The following is a 20,936-nucleotide window of genomic DNA, read 5'->3' as shown; positions in this document are numbered from 1 at the left end:
CTCAGACTTTCTCTTTAATAAAAGTTAAGAAAAAACACTACACGATCTCTCTAAACATCTGTGAGCCAGCACTGTCAGGGATGCGGGAACGTCAGTGAGGTGGGAGGCACTGGTGGATTCCACATCAACCCTCTGCCACATCCCTGTGGCATCTAGGACAGCACAAGCTCTGCTGCCTTCATACAATTCTCCCCAGAAACCTCTATCCTTCCACTCTCTGGCATCTTAATCCATTTCAGTGATACCTAATGAATAAACTCCCCTATAATGTGTGGGTTTTTTTCTTTAAGAATTAGTCTGAATTTAAAACCAAAAAGGTTTCTCTTAAAAAAGCAACAAAAGAGACCATCCATTATTTTCCAGAGATCTATCCAGGCATTCACCTTGTTCTCCCATTAGTTTAAATCTTGAAACACGTCGAATTAAAATGCATCCTGAGATAGAAAGGAAATGCAGGCTATTTTTGCAGGTTTTCAGAAGCCGGCCTTTCCATGCATCTCCCTCCCAGCAGGCCTCCCTCCCACCCCCTCAAGCCTGATCGCTTCCCAGCTCTGAAACTGGATCTGAAGGAACTTACCCACTGGGATAGTTCTGCCCTGAATTTTATCAGCCCATCCAGCATAATATCGGAGTGTTTTTATACAACCTTCCAGGTCAATGAAATAAGCCTGCAGAAAAGGTTTTCCTGTGTCCATTGTTTCCAGAGTCTGAAAAAACAAATTGCACACACTGTCAGACAAGTCAATGGTTTTTTCTTAAAAAAAGCTTTTAGAGAAACTCCTTCTCAATTTTATTTTGCCTCATGCTGCAGACATGGGGTTTCCTTCCCTCCCCTTATAGTTAACGAACGAGCTTGTTAAATAAGGTAGAAGGGACACTAGAGCCAATAACCCTGGTGTGTACAGAATTGGCTTTGTTCAGTGATTGCAATGAAAGCGCATCTTCCGAAAGCCCCCAGAAGGTGGCTGTGGGTGGGATACAGGGCTGCGGTCTGGGGCACTGGTCAGAAATTATGTGAGTGTCATGACTTCACCGTAACTGACCCTCCGACGCAGATGTTCTGGATTCCAGATGGTGTCACTGAAATCAGTCAGGCCCACTCTCCTTTTATTTGGAAATCTGTTTTTTCTACTTCATAGCCCTAAAACCAACCTCTGAAAAGCCTCTTTTGTCCACAGGATGATAGAAAACACATTTTTAATGGAGTTCTGGTAAAGTAACCTTTGGGCTCAGATCTGTGCTGAGACTAAGGCAAGGGCGAAATTGCTTCACTAAAGCTGCACTGATGCTGAGCAGCAATAAATGAAGTCCAGTCTCGGCCTGTGTCCTTCTCACTGTTCTGGACATTAGCTCAGTGAATGCTTTGTTCTGTACTCAGGTCACTAAATGGGATATTGGTACAAATGGCTAGCACATCCATAAAGGAAGTACTATCCCTCGGTAGATTGAAACATCTTTGTTTACATATGAAGTCATACCCCGTCATCTTCCACAGACATTAGGGTCCAAACAGCACTCAAACAGACATTCCCCTTGGAATGACTAAGATTGTTATCCACTCTGAACGTCTGCTAAAACAACTGATTTTTATAAGTCATTACTTAGCATGCAGCCAAGGCAGCTACGGCTGGTTTTCTGCAGTGAAAATAACAATGCCAAACAAGCCCTCCCAGATCAGAAGGACAGCAGAAAGCTTGAAATGAGTGTCCTGGTTTATGGAAAAAGGAGGGTTCTCTGAAGTCACATCAAAAAGTGAGCAGAAAATGAACAGGGTGTATTCACACACACACTTTTTTTTCCCCCCCTTTTATTTGCTGGCCAGAACTGCCTTCAGACCTGGATTTTTTGGTTTTGTCCTGCTGAAACTAGAGGCTGTCATGTGGTTAAGAGACACTGTGTTGGAGAAAGAGACCCAGCTCAAAACAGTCATGCAAGTACAGGCTCCTAAGCACATCTCATGTATGTTAAGTCCTACTGACCTCAGTGGGACATCAGCTCAGGAACTTAAACATATCTAAAAGCACTGAATGTCATAAATGCCATTCCCCTGAAGATAAGCAGAGCCAAAGTGCAGCATTGAACTGGTGAGTGCTCAGGTCCAAGATCTTAGATGTGGACTGACAGCAGCTCTAAGCGGAGAGATGCTAGGATCTGTGGGTGCGATTTGGAAAGATGTCCAAGACCCATAGAATCTAAAGGCTTCTGCCAACTGCAGCACATTTTAGCTTGGGTCCTACTCCCCTTGTTCTGCACCAGAAGGACTCCTTCAGGACAGGATAGGGAATCATTAGCAACAGTTCTTCAGTGCAGAAGTCCAAGTTAATGCAGCTTCATGGCTATAAAGAGATTTTCCTGAGCCAGTACATTCAGTAGGGAAAGAAACAGTTCCCACTTACACACATTTTAAACTTTGGATGACATCCAGCAAGAGAAAGATTCTCTTTCCAGCCCCCCATTTTAGGGGAAGCAATTTGCAAAGAAATTAAACTGTCCTTCTATTTTTGTAATAAAGAAGGACGGAGTCAGTTGTAGTGGTTTGGGATTTTTTTTATTTGTTGTTATTTGTTTTGGATTTGTTTGTTGGTTGTTTTGGGTTGTTTTTTTTTTTAAGATAAGAACTGGGAGACAGCTATGAATATTGATGACTGTTAAACTAAGAAAGAATATGTTTATTGCTTTGAAAATTTAAGTATTAATATCTGTAATCACTTCAATAGCTAGCTAAAGTTTTGAAGAAGTCAGCTATATAGAAGAACTAACAAACAGCCTTCTTCTAAGACCCCTAAAATAATCCTGCAGAATGAGGAAGATAAGCCATGACTCCTGCATGGACTCTTCTGCCCTTCATAAAGGGAGAGAAAAGAAAAACATTAGGTAGATATGGATGCAGCAAAATCAGAGGGTTGGAGCTGAGTTAGCCAACTGTTGCTGGTTTATCACTGCTCACCGATCACAGTACTTACTGCCAGGGTGACTCTGTCTCGCTCCAGAAGATCAGCCAGCTTGTGCAGGAGTCGTCCTCTGCTTAGGGCATCCATCTGTCTCCATGGAGACCCCCTCTGGAATGCTGCCTTCGCTGCTTCCACCGCATTATCCACATCAGGCTAAAGCAGCCACATACACAAGAAAACCTTAGGTTACAAGGAAGGAGCTGGACAATGGCACAGAAACCCCATCAGGCTGCTTCCCAGATGATGCTGCGGTGGCTAAAACCAAGTTGTCCAACAAAACCACTTCCATTTTACTCCTGGATTAGAACCCAACCCTGCAACAAATTTTGGGTTTGGCCTGGGCTCGTAAACAACCTTGGGGTCAGAGTACCAACAGGGTCTTTCAAGGGTAATTTTACGCAACTGGTTTGTTTATACAATAATCTAGAATCATGTTCCTGCTGATACATGGTGTAAGTGACACTGGGGGAGGATGGAGAAAGAAGATCCCAATTCTGTTCCCATTACAGCTTCCCTAAGCATGACAGGCCATTAGCCTGCATGAATCATCCTCCTCTGAAGAAGTGTGGGAAGGAAAGTCCCCCACAAGAGGGATCACAGTTTTATCCAGGGGAACAATCACAGCTCAGATCCCACCATTCAGTCCCACTGGAACCCCTGCCAGTAACAGTTAAGACACTAAAAAAGCTCCCTTAGATCCTAGATCACACTTCCAGAACACTTCTACCAGCTGGGAAGGCTTTTGTTGGTCAGTGCTATGACAAAGGCATTTCACCTACACAGACTTAGTGCCACTCTCCCTTCGTCTCCCAACTGCTTTACCACGCTCTGGACCAAATCTAACCCTGTTTACCCAGCTTACTACTCAGGTGGGCAGCAAATTCCCTCTCTCCCCACACCACCACCCCCAGAGAAGCTTCATGCATTTGCTCTGGCCAGAGTATGCCCTGGACTCCTCCCTTCTTCCCACATATGTTGATTAAAAAAGTGAAGCTAAGGGCAACCTCCTGACCCAATGAAGTCAATGGGAACACTGCCATCAACATCCACGAGGCCAAGGCTGCACCCCAAGCATACATAAACCATACTTCGCCCTGGCTTTGGACAGAATCCTGCTCTACGTAATGTCTGGCACAGCCCGTGCCTCACTTCAGCTGATGGAGAACTTGCACCTCACCGCAATATGTAGCTCAAGGGGGTGGGAAAGGAGGGAGGGTTTCAGGCCTTGATCATTCCTCATAGCACTTCACCAGTTGCTCTCATTTATGTCTTATCTCAAGTCTTGTCTGGATACAATTACAAAGTAAGCCTCTGCACTGATCCAACAAGGTCTGGCCATTCTCCCCTCATGGGGAAATGTGTGGTGCTCAACCAAGAAAAATGTTACGGGGAGACATGTTGCCTTCTTGCAGCAAAAGTTCATGGAGAAAACAGCAAGTCATCACCCACTGAAATGGCACCTTACACTAAATTTGGCTCCTTTTCTTTACAAGAAGATTACACAGCTTTAAAACAGTCTGACCTATACTGCCAGGAGAAGAACCCCACCCTTTTGGAAGGGCACTGATGGGGAAACCATTGGAGGAAACTTGGGCTGTTATAAGGGGTTAAGAATAGCTCTGGTCAAGCAAGGGTGCTGGCATGGCAGAGGTAGCAAATAGCCGTTGTGCGCAGGCAGGCATGTCCTGCCTGGGGCCCATCACCCACAGGCAGAACAGGCCTTCAGAATGGTTTGCTTCAGTTGAGATGATCTGGATTCAAACTGGCACATCACAAAAGCCAGAAGGCACCACCAGCTGCTGCATGCCTATGTACTCCCCATGCTGCCTGCTGGAATGAAGACTCAAGCTGAAAGGAGGCAATATTTTATGAGACAAACCAGACAAAGAAACACGAGAAGTGTGTCAGGTTTAAACAAGTCTTCCCTTAGCAGCAATTAATTAGCTTCTGTGACCAGGCTGGGAGCACTGATGTGCAGAGCATTGGGCCTGCAGTGGCACAGGCCACAGTGCAGCATGCCCTTGGTACTGGGGGACTTCCCACCACCCTGGCACTCACAGGAACAGGGATGAGATGGCTGTGTGGGCAGAGGACTTCAGTGCATGCCCAGACCTTCCCCATCCTCTAAGCATGGGAATACCCAAGCCCTGCTTGGTATCCTGCAAATACTAGTTGTCTTCATTCTTGTCTCGTTTGTCAGACATGCTGGGTACACATAGCGGCTTGAAGACTACAGTCACTATCACACAAGCAAAAAGGCTTTCCCAAAACACCCTCAGGGGTAGCACCACCAAGTGAGATCCTGTGAGCCTGCACAGCCTCAACAGGCCTGAGAGACCAGCAAAAACAAGGAAATTCTTCAGGAACGCTGAAATGCCATTCTTAATCCATCCTGTTATGACTAGGCATTAAGGGAGTCTGAATGGCATGTTCATTGCAGGCATGTTGCAATAGGTAGGCACAATGCGTGACAAAGACTCGTAACTGTCAAGGTGCCAGGGACACACTGTGGTATACAAAACCACAAGGAGGAGGAGGTCCGTGCATCCTGTTGCTCAGTTCTGATCTACACAGATTTACTGAGTATTATATAAAAAGCTCCACTAAGAGAATACTAAGGTTGCAAAGTCAAGCATTGCAGAGTTGGGAAATGCCTGCAAACCTTCATACCCACCTTGGATGTTTGCATTACGATACAACCCCCAGTTACACAACCACATACCATTTTCCCCTGAACAAACTCACACCGTTCTTTGTTCTAAGCTAACTCCTCCACCTTCCTCCTCTACCTCAAGTCCTGCTCATTGCTGCTCCATTTCTATCCTGCCCTTTTTTCCTCTCTCCTGCCTCAGCAGCAGGCTGCAGAGCACAGTGGAGACCATCACCCCACTAGTTCTGTGAGTAGGGAAAACACCTGCAAAAAAGCCTTGCTCTGCTTCAGGCTTAGTGTGCACAACACTGCTTCAGTTTGGCCAGTAAGGAGACATGCCAGGGATGGAGCACAGCCAGTGGAGACCATCTTTCTTCAATTCAATTAATAACTTCTTTGAAAAGCCTCCACTGTGCACATCTTTGGCAAGGCACTTTTCTGACATAGGCCATGAGCATGCCACAGTTTCTCAGTTAGAAGAGGTTCCCTGACCTGCTCTCCTGCAAACCCTCTGCAAACAGTTCACACATTGCAGTGCTTTAACTTTTGAACTCAAGTTCAAAACAGCTACAAACAGCATCTTAACAGCCCAAAGTGTCCAAAACCATTACTGAGGGCATTGCAAGTCTGCTGTAGGGAGTAATATGCCTGCAGCCTCTTACCTCAGCCTGCCACTGCAATCTGAGGGGGGCAGGATGACTGTGAACAAAACTCTCTTACAACCCTTCAAAGATCCACATGGGAGAATGAACTGCTTAGAAATGATCATGACAGACGCTCCACAGCGTCGAGTCTGCTCGACAGTCACAGCTGTGGATCTGCTGCCCATGCTCTGTGGCAGCCAGCTGAGCTGGGCACTCCTTTGAGGAAGGAGCACCTTTCCCCCTGCCCTTGATGGATGTTAGCAAGCTGCTAGAATAAAAAAGCCTGTCTTCGAGTGTTATCAACAGCACCAGAGAAATGACAATAGCGCAAGTATTTTTGCCTTCACACGGTAACACCAAGACAGGGTGGAAGTTCTGAGGCTGCACTATTCGCTGGGGGTAGAAGCCTAATGAAGTTATTCCTTCTCTGTTATCAACCTGGCAACCGCTTGGACACTAAGCTGTTATTTGGGAGGCAAAAAGCCTCCAAGCATCCAGTGGAAACATATGCCATTTTATTTTCAGTGCTTCTTTTTCCACACGACTTTCCTTTGTCCCCCAACTATTCCATCAAGGGCAATTCTGTCTTAAATTCTGTAACTAAAGAACAAACAACAAAACCTTTGCTCCTAGCCTCATAAAGCATTGGCCAAGTTTCAGCACCAGACTAAATTGTCATCACTGAGATATCGGCTGCCAAATTCTTACTCCTCACATGCAGGCTAAACAAAACACACTCTGCATGGCCAGGGAGGGGCAGGTTTCTGTTCAGGGCTAGGGAAGTGGAGTCCTGCTCCCAGCCTGCTGTGAATGCAGAGCCAACCCTGGCACAGCACAGCTGAAGCCAGAGCCAGTACCAGGAACTGCCACCCCTGCGGTGGTACTGACCAGCACAACCAAGTGTGGTGGCACGTGGGGACAAGGCACTGGACAACACCACCAAACACAACCCACCATTTTCTGTAGTAACTCTAACAGACTGGAGTTACAGACCTAGGAGGGCATGTTCAACCAGGGCAAAGGAAGTCTCAGGGGACTCAGTTTGCCAGAGGACAGTGGGACATGGTCAACTGTCACCAGTAGCCAAACAGCTAGTTTGGGATGCTTCTCACCCATGACTCTGCTTTCTAACTAATCCAGATCCAGGTCTAACGCCACTCAGTCCCTTGCAAAAACCTACATAGAGCAAAAAATAATTAAAAAAAAAAAAAAAAGTCTGATGTAAAGGGGTAGAAGAAGAGGCTTTCAGCACCCAAGGTGCAGCTAACTTACATTATTGCCTGCAATTATTCTATGCACCGAGGAGACAGCCACCTATGCTGAGTATCCATGGGCAGAGGGCTCCCCAAGGAAAGGTTTACAGCGACTCTCCTGCAGGCTAGAATCTGAAAGGTATCCTTGAATTCAGGCAGGGACACAAGCCTCAGGGAGGCAAGCTGCAAAACCGGCCTTTTAGTTCTGCATAACAATTTTCTTTAAGCAAGTCATTAAGCAGCAGGCTTGAAATACTCATGTAATACTCTGTAACTGCTTGAGGAGACACTTAGCTCAGGGAACAATAACAACGTCATGGATTCTGCCTAGCAAAATACAGTTGCATCACAGTTAGCTTCAACTCCACTGTTTACATGCCACTGCAATTAAACATAGTTGTGTCCTACCCAGTTAGTATAAAGAAATTACACATAATGTTTGGTTCTGCCTCAATCTGTAATTGTCCCATGGATGCACAGATCCCCCATGGCAATAGGTCTCAGAGGCTGCTTTAGTGCCATCCAAAAAGAACGGCTACCGTACACACTATTTGCATGCAGGCTGGAGACTTGTATTGCCAAGCAAGTTTGCTCCCATCTCCAGAAGGGTCAGGCTCTATACTCTACACAGTATAATACCAGAAAACACATTGCCCCGGCTCAACTAGTATCACTCCTACTAGGAAAGGATCCCCGAGGCAACCACCTGGCTGGAAACCAGGCATTGGGCCTCACAAGTGTTGGACAAGCTTAGATACCAAGAAAAAGATACCACAGTACAGGCAGAAATGCCCACACTGCCCGTCACTTACTGCCCACAACAATGAGCAGCCAAAGCCCTGGTACAGCAGAGAAGCTGTGAATCACCTTCCCATGACATACTGCAAAAAGGCAGCTCTTGGGCCAGCTCTTTCCTGTAGATCAGTCCAGTTGGCCCATACGTGATGAGCTGTTTTGGACAAAAAGTGTCCCATCTGATTGTTCCACACTTCAGACTGTTACCAAACCCAAGCAGTTATGTCCCAGGCTAATCTACGGCACACCAGGACCAGGGACTACTAAAGTTGAGAGATACTGGTTTGGTTTTAACTGAGAGTTGCCACATTTGTGCAGGAGGCCAGAACCCATGATACCAGTTGGAAAAGCAGCACCACATCTCTAGCAGAAAGTGGGCAGTGTTTGCATGACTGAGCTTAAATTCCCCCAAGCACTCAGGTTATTTGTTGATTGTGTTTAAAAAAGAGGCAAGTTTCAGTTCAGTGTCTCCAACAGGCTGCCATGCAGCTTGTGTATAAACCACTCCCAACACGAGGCCCAGGTTCTGTCAGGGATGTGCATACACCATCATTGCTGTTTCCTCAGACCGGCTGCTTCCTTCCAGTCTATAACATAAGAACGATGCTGAATCTCATTGCTCTGCCAGTGTCTGGCAGGCAGTTCCTACCAGGGAAAGTGATTCTGCTGAGTTGGACAGAATTGATCCCACCCACCCCGTGTAATTCTTGAGCAGCACATCTAGTGTCCCAGACCTCCAGCTCACAGGCTGGCCAGATGTACGTTGTCATTAAAAGCCAGCTTTTCCTCTGTGTGCTTCCCTACAAAAGGAAGTCCCTTGGAAACTGTCTTTTGCACTGCCTTTCCAACAATACTTACCTTGTCTCCTTCCTCAATGTCACAAATTTTCTCCAGCGTTGAAGGGTTGTAGGTGGGGAACTTCTTTCCACTTGTAGACTCATGCCATTCATTGTTAATAAATATCTGAAGAGAGAGCAAGGGGAGTGGTATGGGGAGGAGAAAAAAAAAACTGATGTAGACAATGCAAAAAACCACAAGTACTCCTCAAAGGTCCCGAGGCTCTTCAATTTCCATTGATGGCAGAGTCAAGCGTGTTCAGTCTCTCTCCCAGGGAGACTGTTTGCGATACAGACAGCATTTATCCAAACTAGAACCTGAGCCAGAGAACAGACGAAAAAGCCTTCGTGCACCCAGTTAGTTTTGAGCAAGAGGAAGACAGAGGATGGGGCCCACACAGTATAACACCATAATTTGGCAATGAGAAACAGACAGTTTTTGAAATATATCTCCATGGGAACAGCAAGCAGACACCAAGAGAAACTTGTATGGTTCAGGCAAAAAGAGCCCCTTGTTACATGCTACAAATGAAATGTCAGCGTACAATATTACTTGGTTGTATCCTGCCCTGGGCTACTTCCACCACTTGCCCCCCCAGCACTGTCCAGAGGAGGGTAAGTACTGGCTCAGTTCTACCCCACCATGCCTTGTCACATGCTAGATCAAGCCTCCCACGTCACTTGGAGTCGTCTGTGACAAGATTTAAGTGTTTCAAAATATTGCATTTCCAGAGCAAGAACAAACAGTCCCAGTGTTGCGTAACTGAAAATGCATTAAATACTAGAGTGTGGTTACTCACTGTAAACAGAACATGAATACCTATATACAATTAATTGATTCAACATGCATCTTATCCACACTGTGATCTAACTTGGCAGTGTTATATTTTATAAATATACTTTAAGTAAGATTAGATGAAGTAATCTTTATTAGTAGCCTGTTAGCGGCTGTAAGCTAGTACTTTTACTTGGAAGTCATCCACATTTGCAATCTTGTTTATGAGTCTCTACACACCACCAGGAGATTGATGTTGCATCCCTTACATTCGGAATTCCCACTGCTTTGGGTCATAGTTTTCTTTCCTTGGCAGCTTTTTTCCTGAAAGGAGTTTCTCCTGACTATTTCTGCAAAAGGCATCTGAGATGTAACTGGCATAGAAGCTGCACTTTTGGACCCACCTGTTTCAGACAGGCAGAGAAAAAGAAAATTTTGGCAAAAAAGTTGTCAAGTGAAGTCACAAGAAAAGATACAATGTTAGAAATACCAACTAACTTGACACTAATGCTCCCAAACTACCTCTATTATCCAAGCGCTGCATTTTAACATTTACACTTTTTAACTTCAGTTTTCCTTTGTTTCACTAATGAAGAAAGTCATATTATAAACATGAGAGATACGACAGAACTGTAAAATTACAGCATCAGGTATATGCTCACAAACTAAGGACTGGGGAAGGATACCGTTTTTCCTCCGCATTCAACATTAATTCTATGTGAAAGGGTTGGGATGAGAAAGCAATGTTCCTATAAGAAGTAGTAAAACACAAGAGTGACAGGATCAGGCTGTTTTAAATGTAACATATATGCTGGCATCATTCTGAGAATCACACCACATAGCCCGAGTCTTTGGTGCCAGGACTTGAAATCAAACAGAAGAGCGTATCAGCCATTCATGCTTCACACTCAGGATTTGGGATACAGGATTGTGGACAGATCACTTCCATCACACATCCATGACAAGCATTAAGCTGCTCTATAAGTAAGATCTTTGTTGAAAATTTTTCCTCTCCCCCAGCCCTGTAACTGGTGGAACCGAAAATAAAAATCTCTGCTAAGCAGAGGAAAGTGTGCCGTCAGCTGTAAACATCTGGTGAAACTCAGAGCTTGTAGAAAACCCCTTGCAGTTTTATGAAAACTGACTGTGGCTCATTATTTTCTCAGATGCACCGGGAGCATCAGATCAAATGTCAAATTCACACTTTTAATTAACATTGGTTTCCACTTTTAAGAGACTACCTTGATACCTTTAGCGCACAGAGTCTCTGGCAAAACTCTGGAGAATAAAAACCGCGTGTTTTAAAACATACATGGCTGCAGGACCAGATCCCTAAGGAGTATTTTAAAAAGTGTTCACAACAATAAAAATAACAAAAAACAGAACATTTGGATGTTTAAGAAGAACTCTAATGGCTGTGTCCATTTTGGACGCAGGAAAGAGCTGTTTGTGCAGCATTACGCCATTCTGCAATCAGCAGCTGCAGATCCAATTTGCTGCTAAATGACAAGTTTATCTTACAAAGAAAAAGTAGATAAATTTGGGATGTTAAAAATTAATCTAGTCCAGTGATTACCACTAATTGCTAATCTGTTTCAGTACTTCAGATGCATAATTCAAATCAACACCTCACTGGATAAGCTATTGCTGTTTACTCCTTCTCACTGCAAGAGAATGAACTTCAAGTTCTGCTTTTGTTTTTTAATAGTTAATACAGAAATGTAACAGTAATTAATACACTGATTCAGCCCCTCCAGCTCTTCTAGTCCAGCCACATAGTTCAAATTATGTCAGTCAAGGCTGCCTAGCAGCGTAACCAGTCGGGATATTTTCCCCACTGCACAAGACAGCAGGTCAGGCTGTTGTGGAACAAAAAGCGACTCAGCTATCGCAGAGCTACGGCTGCATAAGGGAGCAGGGATCTCTGCAGCAGTGCTCAGCTCCACACCAACGCCAGCCTCTCCTCTGAGGGACAGAGTTATCAAGCTCAGGAGCCTTCGGTTAAATCCAAAAGGTCAGGAGCAACGGTTTAAACATCACTTAAACGGAAGATCGATGGAGAACAGAGAGATATGGGTTTGTGCGAGCTTGCTGCCTGACTCCTCATCCCGCAGGGAGGCCATGGAAGAGCTCTGTTGGGGCAGCAAGCAACCAACAAGACATGCGTGAACACCACTCCTCTTTGGGAGCTGCGGGGTGGCCCCAGTCCCATCACAGAGCCCTTTCACAGGAGGACGCTGGCCCTCCTCCACACATTCACCAGGACCCAAACCCAGCCCCTGGCACTGAACTCCCCTCTCACCAGGGCCCCGTCCCACCGGGTCAAGAATGGCTGAATGGAACCCAGGCAAGCAGCTTCCTCGTGGATAAACCCCTTCTTGCCTCTGCCCGGGCTCACTCCATCCAAATCCGATTTCGCTGAGCGCTAACGTGATGCTAAAAGCATTTACCGGGTGGTTTTGTGAGAGCTGCATGGGGCGCTTGGCAAGATGGCCGTCAGGGTGACTAGGAGGGGACAGGCCAGCGTGGCACCACAGCCCTCACATGGCAGGCCTGCCGCTGATCGGCGCCAGGGCCTGCCACACAGCCAGGGAGAGGTGCCTGTGGGCACCTGGGGCAGCACCACAAGTTTGGTGGGTATTTTTCCTAAAAAAAGTTGGTTTCTTGGGCTTTAGGGATTGGGGCAACAGCAGCTCCCCTAGAAATGCCACCATCATCTGCTTGCTCCAGTCACTCAACTGCACCTACACCCCCATAAGCCTACTGTCTAGGGAAACAGGAGGAATAAAAACAATTAAGGAAAATGACAGTGAGGGAGAAAATTTTCTATTAAAAAAATAATACTTCACCACCAGCCTGGCTCCACCAAGCATCAGCAATGCCACGGCAAAGCCCGCAGCCCACCTCCCCTCGCCAGCTCACCTTGGTGTACTTCACCTCCAGGCTCCGCAGGGGCCGCGGCAGCGGCGGCACCTTCCTGTCAGGCTGCCCGTTCTCCACGGCGCCGTTGAGGGCGGCCATGGCCGCGCCGTCGAGCCCGCGCCGCCCTCTGCCGCTGACAGCCCGCGGCGCCGCCTTAAGAGCGGCGCGCGCCCGGGCGCCGCCGCCCGCCCCCCATTGGCCGCCGCCCCGCCCCGCCCCGCCTCGCGCCCCGCCCCCGCCCCGTCGCGCGGCCGCGGCCCTCAGGTAAGGGGCGGTGCCGCCCCGCCGAAGCGCAGAGGCCGTCGGCGGGTCGGGGGGCGCCAGCGGGCCGCGCCGGCTGCCGCGGGGCTCCCCGTGGGGCTCCCGTGGGGCTCCCGTGGGGCCTCCCGTGGGGCCGTGGCGGGGGGGGGAGGCCCACGGGGCCGTGGACCCCTCTGCTCGGAGGTGGCCGTCGGTTGCAGCCTCTCCCCTGGCGAGGCTGGCGAAGGAGGGGGGCCCTGTCCTGGCCACCTGGGATTCGGGGAGCAGGGCAGCCACCCTGGCTTCTCCCAAAGGGTGGCACCAGGGTGGGCGTGGGAGGACATGCCCTCTGCTGCCTTCCGCCTCTGCGTCCCACCGAAACCTACCCAGAAGTCGGTCACAGGAGGACGCTTGCACGGGTCTCCAGGGGAATACCTCCGCTCGCCCCCGGCATGGTGTCGGGAAGTGGACTGTCTGGAAGGCTCCCCCCTCGCTTGCCGTGTTACACCCTCTACCTCCAGCTACAAGGGCCTTTCTCTGCTACTCCTGGTGCCCTGGCTTCCTTACCCCAACCTGCTACCCCCCATCCTTCACTCAGTGCCTCTGCAGAGCTTTCCAGGGCTGATCAAGAAGAGAAGGAAGAAGCATTACATCAAATGTCTGATGTGCGGCTCACAGCAACTCCAAACTGGTCTGGGACCAGTTTGACCACCCCAGTTTGACTATCCCAGTCAAAGGACTTCAGCCTTACTGGGGCAGGAGCAGCCCCTTCAGCTGAAACTTCCTACAATGATAACCAATATACTTGTGTCCCACACAGCCTCCAGCACGGTGTTCGTAGTAGCGTACTCCAAACATCGAGAAAGATGCTGTCTTTCAAGAAGACCTAAAGGATATGGAACATGTCTAAAGTGACAGATCTAGGCTCTGCGCCTGAACAAGTTCATTATGTATTGCTTAACTTCATTCTGAATAAAATATGTGTAAGTCTTTGCAGGCTGGGGGCCAGGACGCTAGGAGCACCCTTACACCCACACACACATGGAAGATAATACAACATATTTTCCATATACCAAGTGGCAAGATGCCAGAAGTTATCTTACAAAATGTTTCACAGAATCTGTAATCCCCAGCAATAGTCAGCACTTTGCTGTTAGAATGCTTAAAAATACTCAGCGCTTCCAAAGGCAGATAGCCTGTGATATCATAGCGGCATAAGAGTTAGTGCTGATTCAGAAGGGAAAGTACCACCAATGAATCAAACCCCACTTCCTGCAGCTTGCAGGATATTCTTGGAAGTCTTCTCCCCAGGTGAAAACCTATTTGATGGTGCTTGGTTCGCGACAGCTGCCAATAACACAACGGAAGATTTTTTTCCCCCCACAATCTACATATCTTTACGAGACAAATCACTGAACCGATTTCTGTTGAACTGTCGATACTAAAGGACTCATCCTGCCTTGCAGTTGCAAGATGAAATTTTCTCTTCAGATGGGAAGGTGCTTCAGTTGTAAATGATTTGTGGGAATATCCTTGTATGCAACAGCAGAATCAAATGAACATTCTCAGAAAATAAAGGGATACATTACATCAGAAACATTTATTTCTAAGCTGTCCATTTTAAACTGTCCAGTTGCTATTTCCCACAAAAGCTACAAAAGCATCAAATCTCTTAACCAAATCCCCACATAATCCTGGTCCCAATAAAGAGGAGTTTGGATCCACGCTATCCTGAGATGTCATCAACAAAACTATGACGTGACTGATAGGATGCGCAAGTTAAAGTCTGAGATGGAAGACATTTCTGTCTATTCTCTCTGGAAAAGACACGGCCACTGATCCATTTTAGGGCCAGTGGCATGGTCTGGCAACAGAGATTTTTTGGGCCTCTGATAATTTGCCATTTCTGCTTTTAACAGAGTGTATCACAACACTACGGGCAATAATTTGATAGTTCGAATATCAGGGAGCGAGGAGGAAATCGTTACAGAGGTGACACAATATCGATAGAATTTATCCATTTCTGTCTCTATTTTGCCCACAGAAACAGCTGAAGTGAAAAGTACTCTTGTAATTAGAGTACAAAATATCTGGATGAGGAGAATGATGAATAAGAAGTTCCAGGACAAGCAGTGTCTAAAGACTCATGCCAGTGGGTTGTCTCGTGTGGAATGACCTTATCTCTTATCTCTCATGAGGAAGATTTTTTACAACACATTCCTGGGAAAATTATTTTAGGCGTTATTACTTCTTCGAGTTAATGTTGGTGCAGTGTGAAATATATCTAAGGCAAAAGTTCCACATGCAGGGTTTGGGGATGTGTAAGACTTCTAAAGGCTGTACGAAGTGAATGGTGAGTCAGTGGCCTATGAATGAGCTGAAATAATAAACTTTAACCAATATACATAGCTGTATGCAATGTTTCCCCTAGTAACATCACAAGAAGAGTAACAAAACGTTCCACCGTCAAAGAGTTTTGTGGACACTGACTGGTCCCTTGTTGGGCAAACTCAGCCCTACCATAAACGGGAACAACTCCACCAGCCTCGGGAGATGTGTCTTCTGTCGCTGGTGCTTATATCAGATCCACAGAGGTGGAAATACTCACTCCTCCAGACTGCTGAATGGTGAGCTCAGCGGGAGATGCCCTAAAAGCAACAGCAGAGCCCCGATCAGAACAAGCGAGAGACGTTTTATATTCATTCCCATGCTCCAGGAGGGCCATGCCACCGTTCAGATAGAAGCACTGAAAAAATGGAGTTTACCTAAGTTTGTAACAGTTGATAAATGTGTCAGAAACAGACGCAAGAGGAAAAGCGTCTGTTAATGAAAGGTCACATTACTATTGAGTCACCCTGTTATGATCTACTGTTACAGCAGTGTTTGCAGAGATGTCTGCAATATGTATCCTTAACCTGCTGCACTGACTGCGATAGCTGTGAATTCCCTGGTGCTATGCTTCTCTGCAGAGCGGTATCTCAAAGAAAGTTTCTAGACTGTGAGTATACCAGCTCTTCTCTGCCAGCCAGCACAAAGATTGCCTTTCCTCCGTTGGGTCAGACATGTACACTCTTGAATCTGCCACCATGAATTAGACCTGACCACACTCTTCTGTGCCAGTCTGTCTGTCTGGGCCAAGAGCAGTCACAGGACGTGTTCATGCAATGACGTAGCTCTCTCCCTATCTGCTATGGATGCCAAGGGTCTCTGCAGGAATTAATTTCTCAGACTTACCCACCTCATTTAACCATAACGAAGGGACTATTGCTGGTAGTAACTCCTCCTCCAAATACACTCTGCTCCTGTATACATGTGTCTTATGTCCTGGCTCCACACCGGGAGTGCAGGGGGGTTGTATCCAGAGGATCAGACATCTCCAGATCACCTGAGAGCATGATGTTTCTAGACAACTTTGGCATCCTGCCCCACGGATGAAGGTAGATGTGGCAGTGGGGCACATACTCACCTACAGGACAGTGGTTTGCCCAGTCAGCAGTGGCGTAGCCATTGAGAGCTGCTATACAAGTTGATCAGTTGATATTTCAGTGATATTTTGCATCTAGACCTCAGCCTATGCTTCAAGCTGACCAGAAGTCCCGTAGCTGTGTAGAGTAGTTAACATGGCACAGAGCCAAAGCTTACTCTGCTTATTTTACATATACCCCGAAGCACATACACACACAAACAAAAATAAGTTTGTGACACAATATACTCTAAAAGGCTACTGAGGCTGTACACTCCAGCATTCAACAGCTAGGAGTGATCAGAATTTGCCTAGTTTGGGGCATCCTGATGAGTTGGAATTGAGTTATCCATGCCCTTTTCCTGCAGGCATCCCCCTCAGTCTGCATTGGCAATGGTTGCTGCCCCTGAGAGAGCAGCTCGCCTCATGATTTATTCTCCTCTTGTTTAATGTGCAGCGATGGGGCTTTTTACTGCCTGTTATTCAAACTGTGCTTTGGGCACAAAATTATTCATTTCCGTATGTTTTTTCCATGGTGCTCATGACAGCAGTGTCTGAGTGTCTCACACGCAGCATTTCCTTTTCCAATAATTTTGAGAGGATGCTGACCCTGTATTATCAGTGAGGAAAGAAGGCAGGCGGCGATGAATTAAAAAAAGGGTCTTCATAATTGGATTCCCGATGTGAGTCACCTACAATCTGAGTACTTTAGATGATAGGCATTCGGAGCTCAGCTCCCACTGAGCTTGGCTACGGCAGTAACTGCGCAACAAGCCGGATCTGAAGATCTCCCACCTAAACACCCAGATAAGGCAGAAAGCGCAGCCAGCTGGGCATTGCTCCCCCGTGACTTTAATCTGGGAATTTTCTTATTTTTCTGTGCCCGATTTTGTAAACTTACTATTCCTGTAACTTTGTTTTCTGTGGGCAGTTTTGTAGGGTTTGAGTTCATTTTTCTAAGCAAACTTAAAAATCGTAAATTTCATCACTCTTGATCAAATTCACCACCTTATGGGTTAGCAGCAGGATGGATTGTTTTGAACTACGATATGATTGGCATTTTACAGGCCCCCTGGTAGCAGTAGTGGACTGTTTAACTGATATGGGCTGGCCATTCGAGGGGAGCGAGACAGTGCTTTGCCAGCGAGTTTGGGTTTGGTTTGTTTTTCCAAGTGTTTTCTGGCTGCAAAATCCCAAGAACCATTCCAGACCCCAAAAACAAATGGGGTCTAGTGACCTCCCCCTACCTGGTCCCCTCTTACCAGGCTGGCTTCTTTATTCCAGACACAGAGAATACAAAGACGGAGAAACAGTCCCTTAGATACCCATTGGAAGAAACTACGTAGTAACAAAGGCACCTAATTGCTTATTTACCTGTCTAAACAATTATGTAGCTATCTAATGGTAATTGCTGCTGCTTAAAAGTTTGGCTTTTACACAGGTTTTTGCTGAGTTCATTGAAGACAAACCTGGTCAGCTGCCATATAAAACAAGTGGGAGAAATTGTGATAACTGAACTGCTGCCTTCAGCTGTGAAAGACATTGCAAATGACACAAAATGAATGAAAAAGTCTGCCATTTTATACCAGGACAGGTTCTACTCAGTTTATCAAAGCGTTTCAAAAGGATTGGAATCCAGAGAGATGCCTTTTTTAAAAAAAAAAAGATCAGACTGTCATGAAGATCCTTTGGAGATCGTATGTATTACGTGGTTTTTTTAAGTTAATCCAACATAACTTGGGCTGTGCTGAGTATTAGTGGAGAAGGGTTGTATGCATTGGATGTGTCTTGGAGTTTGCAGTAGCCTTACCCCATGAACTCACCACTCTCCCAGTATTTCTATCACCCTTCTTGTGCCCTCTAGGTTAAAGCCTCCATTTTGACACCTCTGGGGCTGAAGAAGAGTTTCTTTTCCCATTCCTCTCCACCTCCACAAAATCTGTCAGTGAAGGTGAAGAGAAGCGATGCGAGATACTGTGAGATGCAATTTGTGTAAGCATTTGTAATCCTAAATATGACCTCATGATGCAAACCAGGACTTTGGTGGCTCAAGACAAAACACAGCCTTTTTATACTTTGCACTGTAATTACTTCATGCAGTAAAATCCTCAATCAAATTAATTTTCTTCATGCATATTATAGGTATTAAACTATGAGTGTGCACAAGGACTGGCTTTCCCTTTAGTTTGCCTGGCTCCAAAAGTAAATTGGAAAAGTTAGTGGCAAGGAAATAACAAACAGCTGAACAATTTGAAGCCTTTTATATTAAAACAACTTGCATTTCCTCTTGCCTTCACTTCTTCCTGCCAGGCCTCGCATTGGAAGACGAGGAGAGTGGGAGCAGGAACAGAAGCAAGTGCACGATAACCTACTAAGATAGTGCCTGGGCTGTGAGGAAGTTCAAGGACCTGTTTCATTACAAACCATTCAGTGTGTCTGGCACCGCGGAGCCGATGGGAACTACTCCCTGCATTGATCTGGCGATGCAGACCTGAGGATTATTTGCCTACAAACAGCTATTGTTTGCAGGATTGGCAAATGAAAAAACAAATATGTTTGTTTTCTCCACAGATCGTGTTGCTTCCTACTTTCTCTTGATAAGAGGCACTTGGGACTGGTGCCCAGGTTTTGGAAGCGGTGGTTGCCTAGTCAGGAATTGAGGAGCCTGAAACGTGCTTTCTTCTTCTGCTCCTTCCTCCCTGTCTCTTTGCTCTCACTCATCGTCACATCTGTTCTGGGCCCAATGCCCAACAATTCTGCATTAACGCCTCAGTACACACAGGCTTGCACAGCTGAACAGTTTGCAATGCAACGTACCCAGTGCCATAATGTCTTCCCGAATCAAGCTCCTGCAAACAATTTTTGTTTACAGGAAGAATCATTTGGCTTCGTAATGCTACGTGTGAGCTGTGCCCAGCTGACTCTAGCCGCTTCAGGTCTTCCCAGAGAAATGGTTTTGCAGGGCACAGTCACGAATCTCGAAAATACGGAACAGAGCAGGTAAACAAATATCCTTAAAGAAGACACCGTTTCAGGCCTTGATCCTGCAAACTCACACGGGCTTAATGTTAAGCACATGAGCAGTCCCAGATGACTTCAGCAGAGCTACTCACATGCTTACAGTGCATAGCATTTGCCAGATCAGAGCCTGTATGTCTAATTGCAAAATAAAAGGCAAGTCTCCCAGTTCTATCAACTGTAATGAGTCGTTACTAACAGCACATTTTAAAATAGCCATGGGGCAGATCCCAGGCAGACCCACTGGGGATAAAGTGATGTGGACTTGTTGCAACAGAACCTGGAAATACTTCTTCTTGGACAAAGCGCCGTGCCAGTCATATGAAACGCTAACACTGTGGTGAGGTTGTTTTTATAGGCTTTGACCTGTGCAAGGCTTTTTTTGTCGTTAGTCTTTGCACAGTCCCTCTCTTTTGCACCTTTTGGGTTGAATTCTGCTGTTTGAACCAGGAGCTGGAAAACTGCTCTCCTCCTAACTTCGGGGGTACTTTCTATAAGGATCTGCTGATTCCGCAACATCCCAACGTACCTTGACGAGCCACAGCGGAACAAACCAAATCACGGCACATGTCCGCCGCGCTCTTTCGCACCAGGTCCGCGTCCACGACCCTGGGCTGTGGGGTCCCATCCGTGTCCCCTCCGGTGAGGGGGTGAGCAGCACAATAGGCGACATTGTGTCCCGTCCTCCCGCAGCAAAGCCCTCGCTTCCACTAATGGCGAGGCGGGGGACAGACGAAACTGGGGGCACACACACAAAAAAAAAAGAGAGCAAAACCCACCCAGGTTTGCATGCTTGCATTGCACGCCTGTTAATGAAGAGCCAGCCCCGGGCCCTCATTAAGAGGCCCTCGGCGTGGACGCCCCGCCAGGGCCGTGCCCCCGGCCGCTGCCCGTTTGCAGCCCCGGCGCCCCGACAATACCGGCGTTTGAGGGCAGAGCCGCGGTGCTGCCGCCGCGCTCAGCGGGCGCGGAAGGTGCCGCGGCCTCTCCGGGCTGGCGTTTGCACCTGGGGCTGCCGCGGTTTAATGGACTTTAACACATGCAAACAAGAGCTTTTGTTGGCGGGCACAAAGGCTGCCCCCGGCGCGGGGCTCTCCCCAACACTGCCCGCATTGTTTCCCCTCCGCTGCTTCTTGTCACCCTCCTTGTCAGAGTTTAATGAGGACAACGAGATTTCGCAGGCTCATTTCGCACTTCAGCAACTTTCTAACACTTTCCTAACGAGGGAGAAGGGGCAGGAGAGATCGGGGGCGCAGGGGAGGAGCCGCCCCGGCCCGGCTCCGTCCCCGCGGGCAGAGACCCGCATCCCCGGGGCCGGGGCAGGTGCGCTCGGCGGCCGGGGCTGAGCCAGGATGCGGGGCTGACCCCGGCCTTCCCGGGGAGGGGGGG

The 20,936-nt window shown here is 47.2% G+C and overlaps 1 protein-coding gene across 2 annotated transcripts in view; it reads right to left on the bottom strand.

Annotated features, from left to right (window-relative positions):
* ALDH1A3 (aldehyde dehydrogenase 1 family member A3) overlaps positions 1-12,925 on the bottom strand; it is a 34,801-nt gene extending 21,876 nt beyond the window's left edge. Inside the window, exons 1-4 of one of the 2 annotated variants that reach the window (XM_050903116.1) lie at positions 12,827-12,925; positions 9,152-9,256; positions 2,964-3,104; positions 578-707 (exon numbers count right to left, since the gene is read on the bottom strand). In XM_050903116.1, the coding sequence (XP_050759073.1) occupies positions 578-707; positions 2,964-3,104; positions 9,152-9,256; positions 12,827-12,925 (475 nt within the window). The remainder of the gene's footprint in view (positions 1-577; positions 708-2,963; positions 3,105-9,151; positions 9,257-12,826) is intronic. The other variant, XM_050903117.1, reaches the window with a different exon arrangement.
* Between the last annotated feature and the right edge of the window lie 8,011 nt (positions 12,926-20,936).

Source organism: Gymnogyps californianus, chromosome 11, assembly GCF_018139145.2.
Source record: "Gymnogyps californianus isolate 813 chromosome 11, ASM1813914v2, whole genome shotgun sequence".
Classification (NCBI taxonomy): Eukaryota; Metazoa; Chordata; class Aves; order Accipitriformes; family Cathartidae; genus Gymnogyps; species Gymnogyps californianus.
The sequence above is the reverse complement of the archived record's forward strand: the minus strand, read 5'-3'. Positions and strand labels throughout refer to the sequence as shown.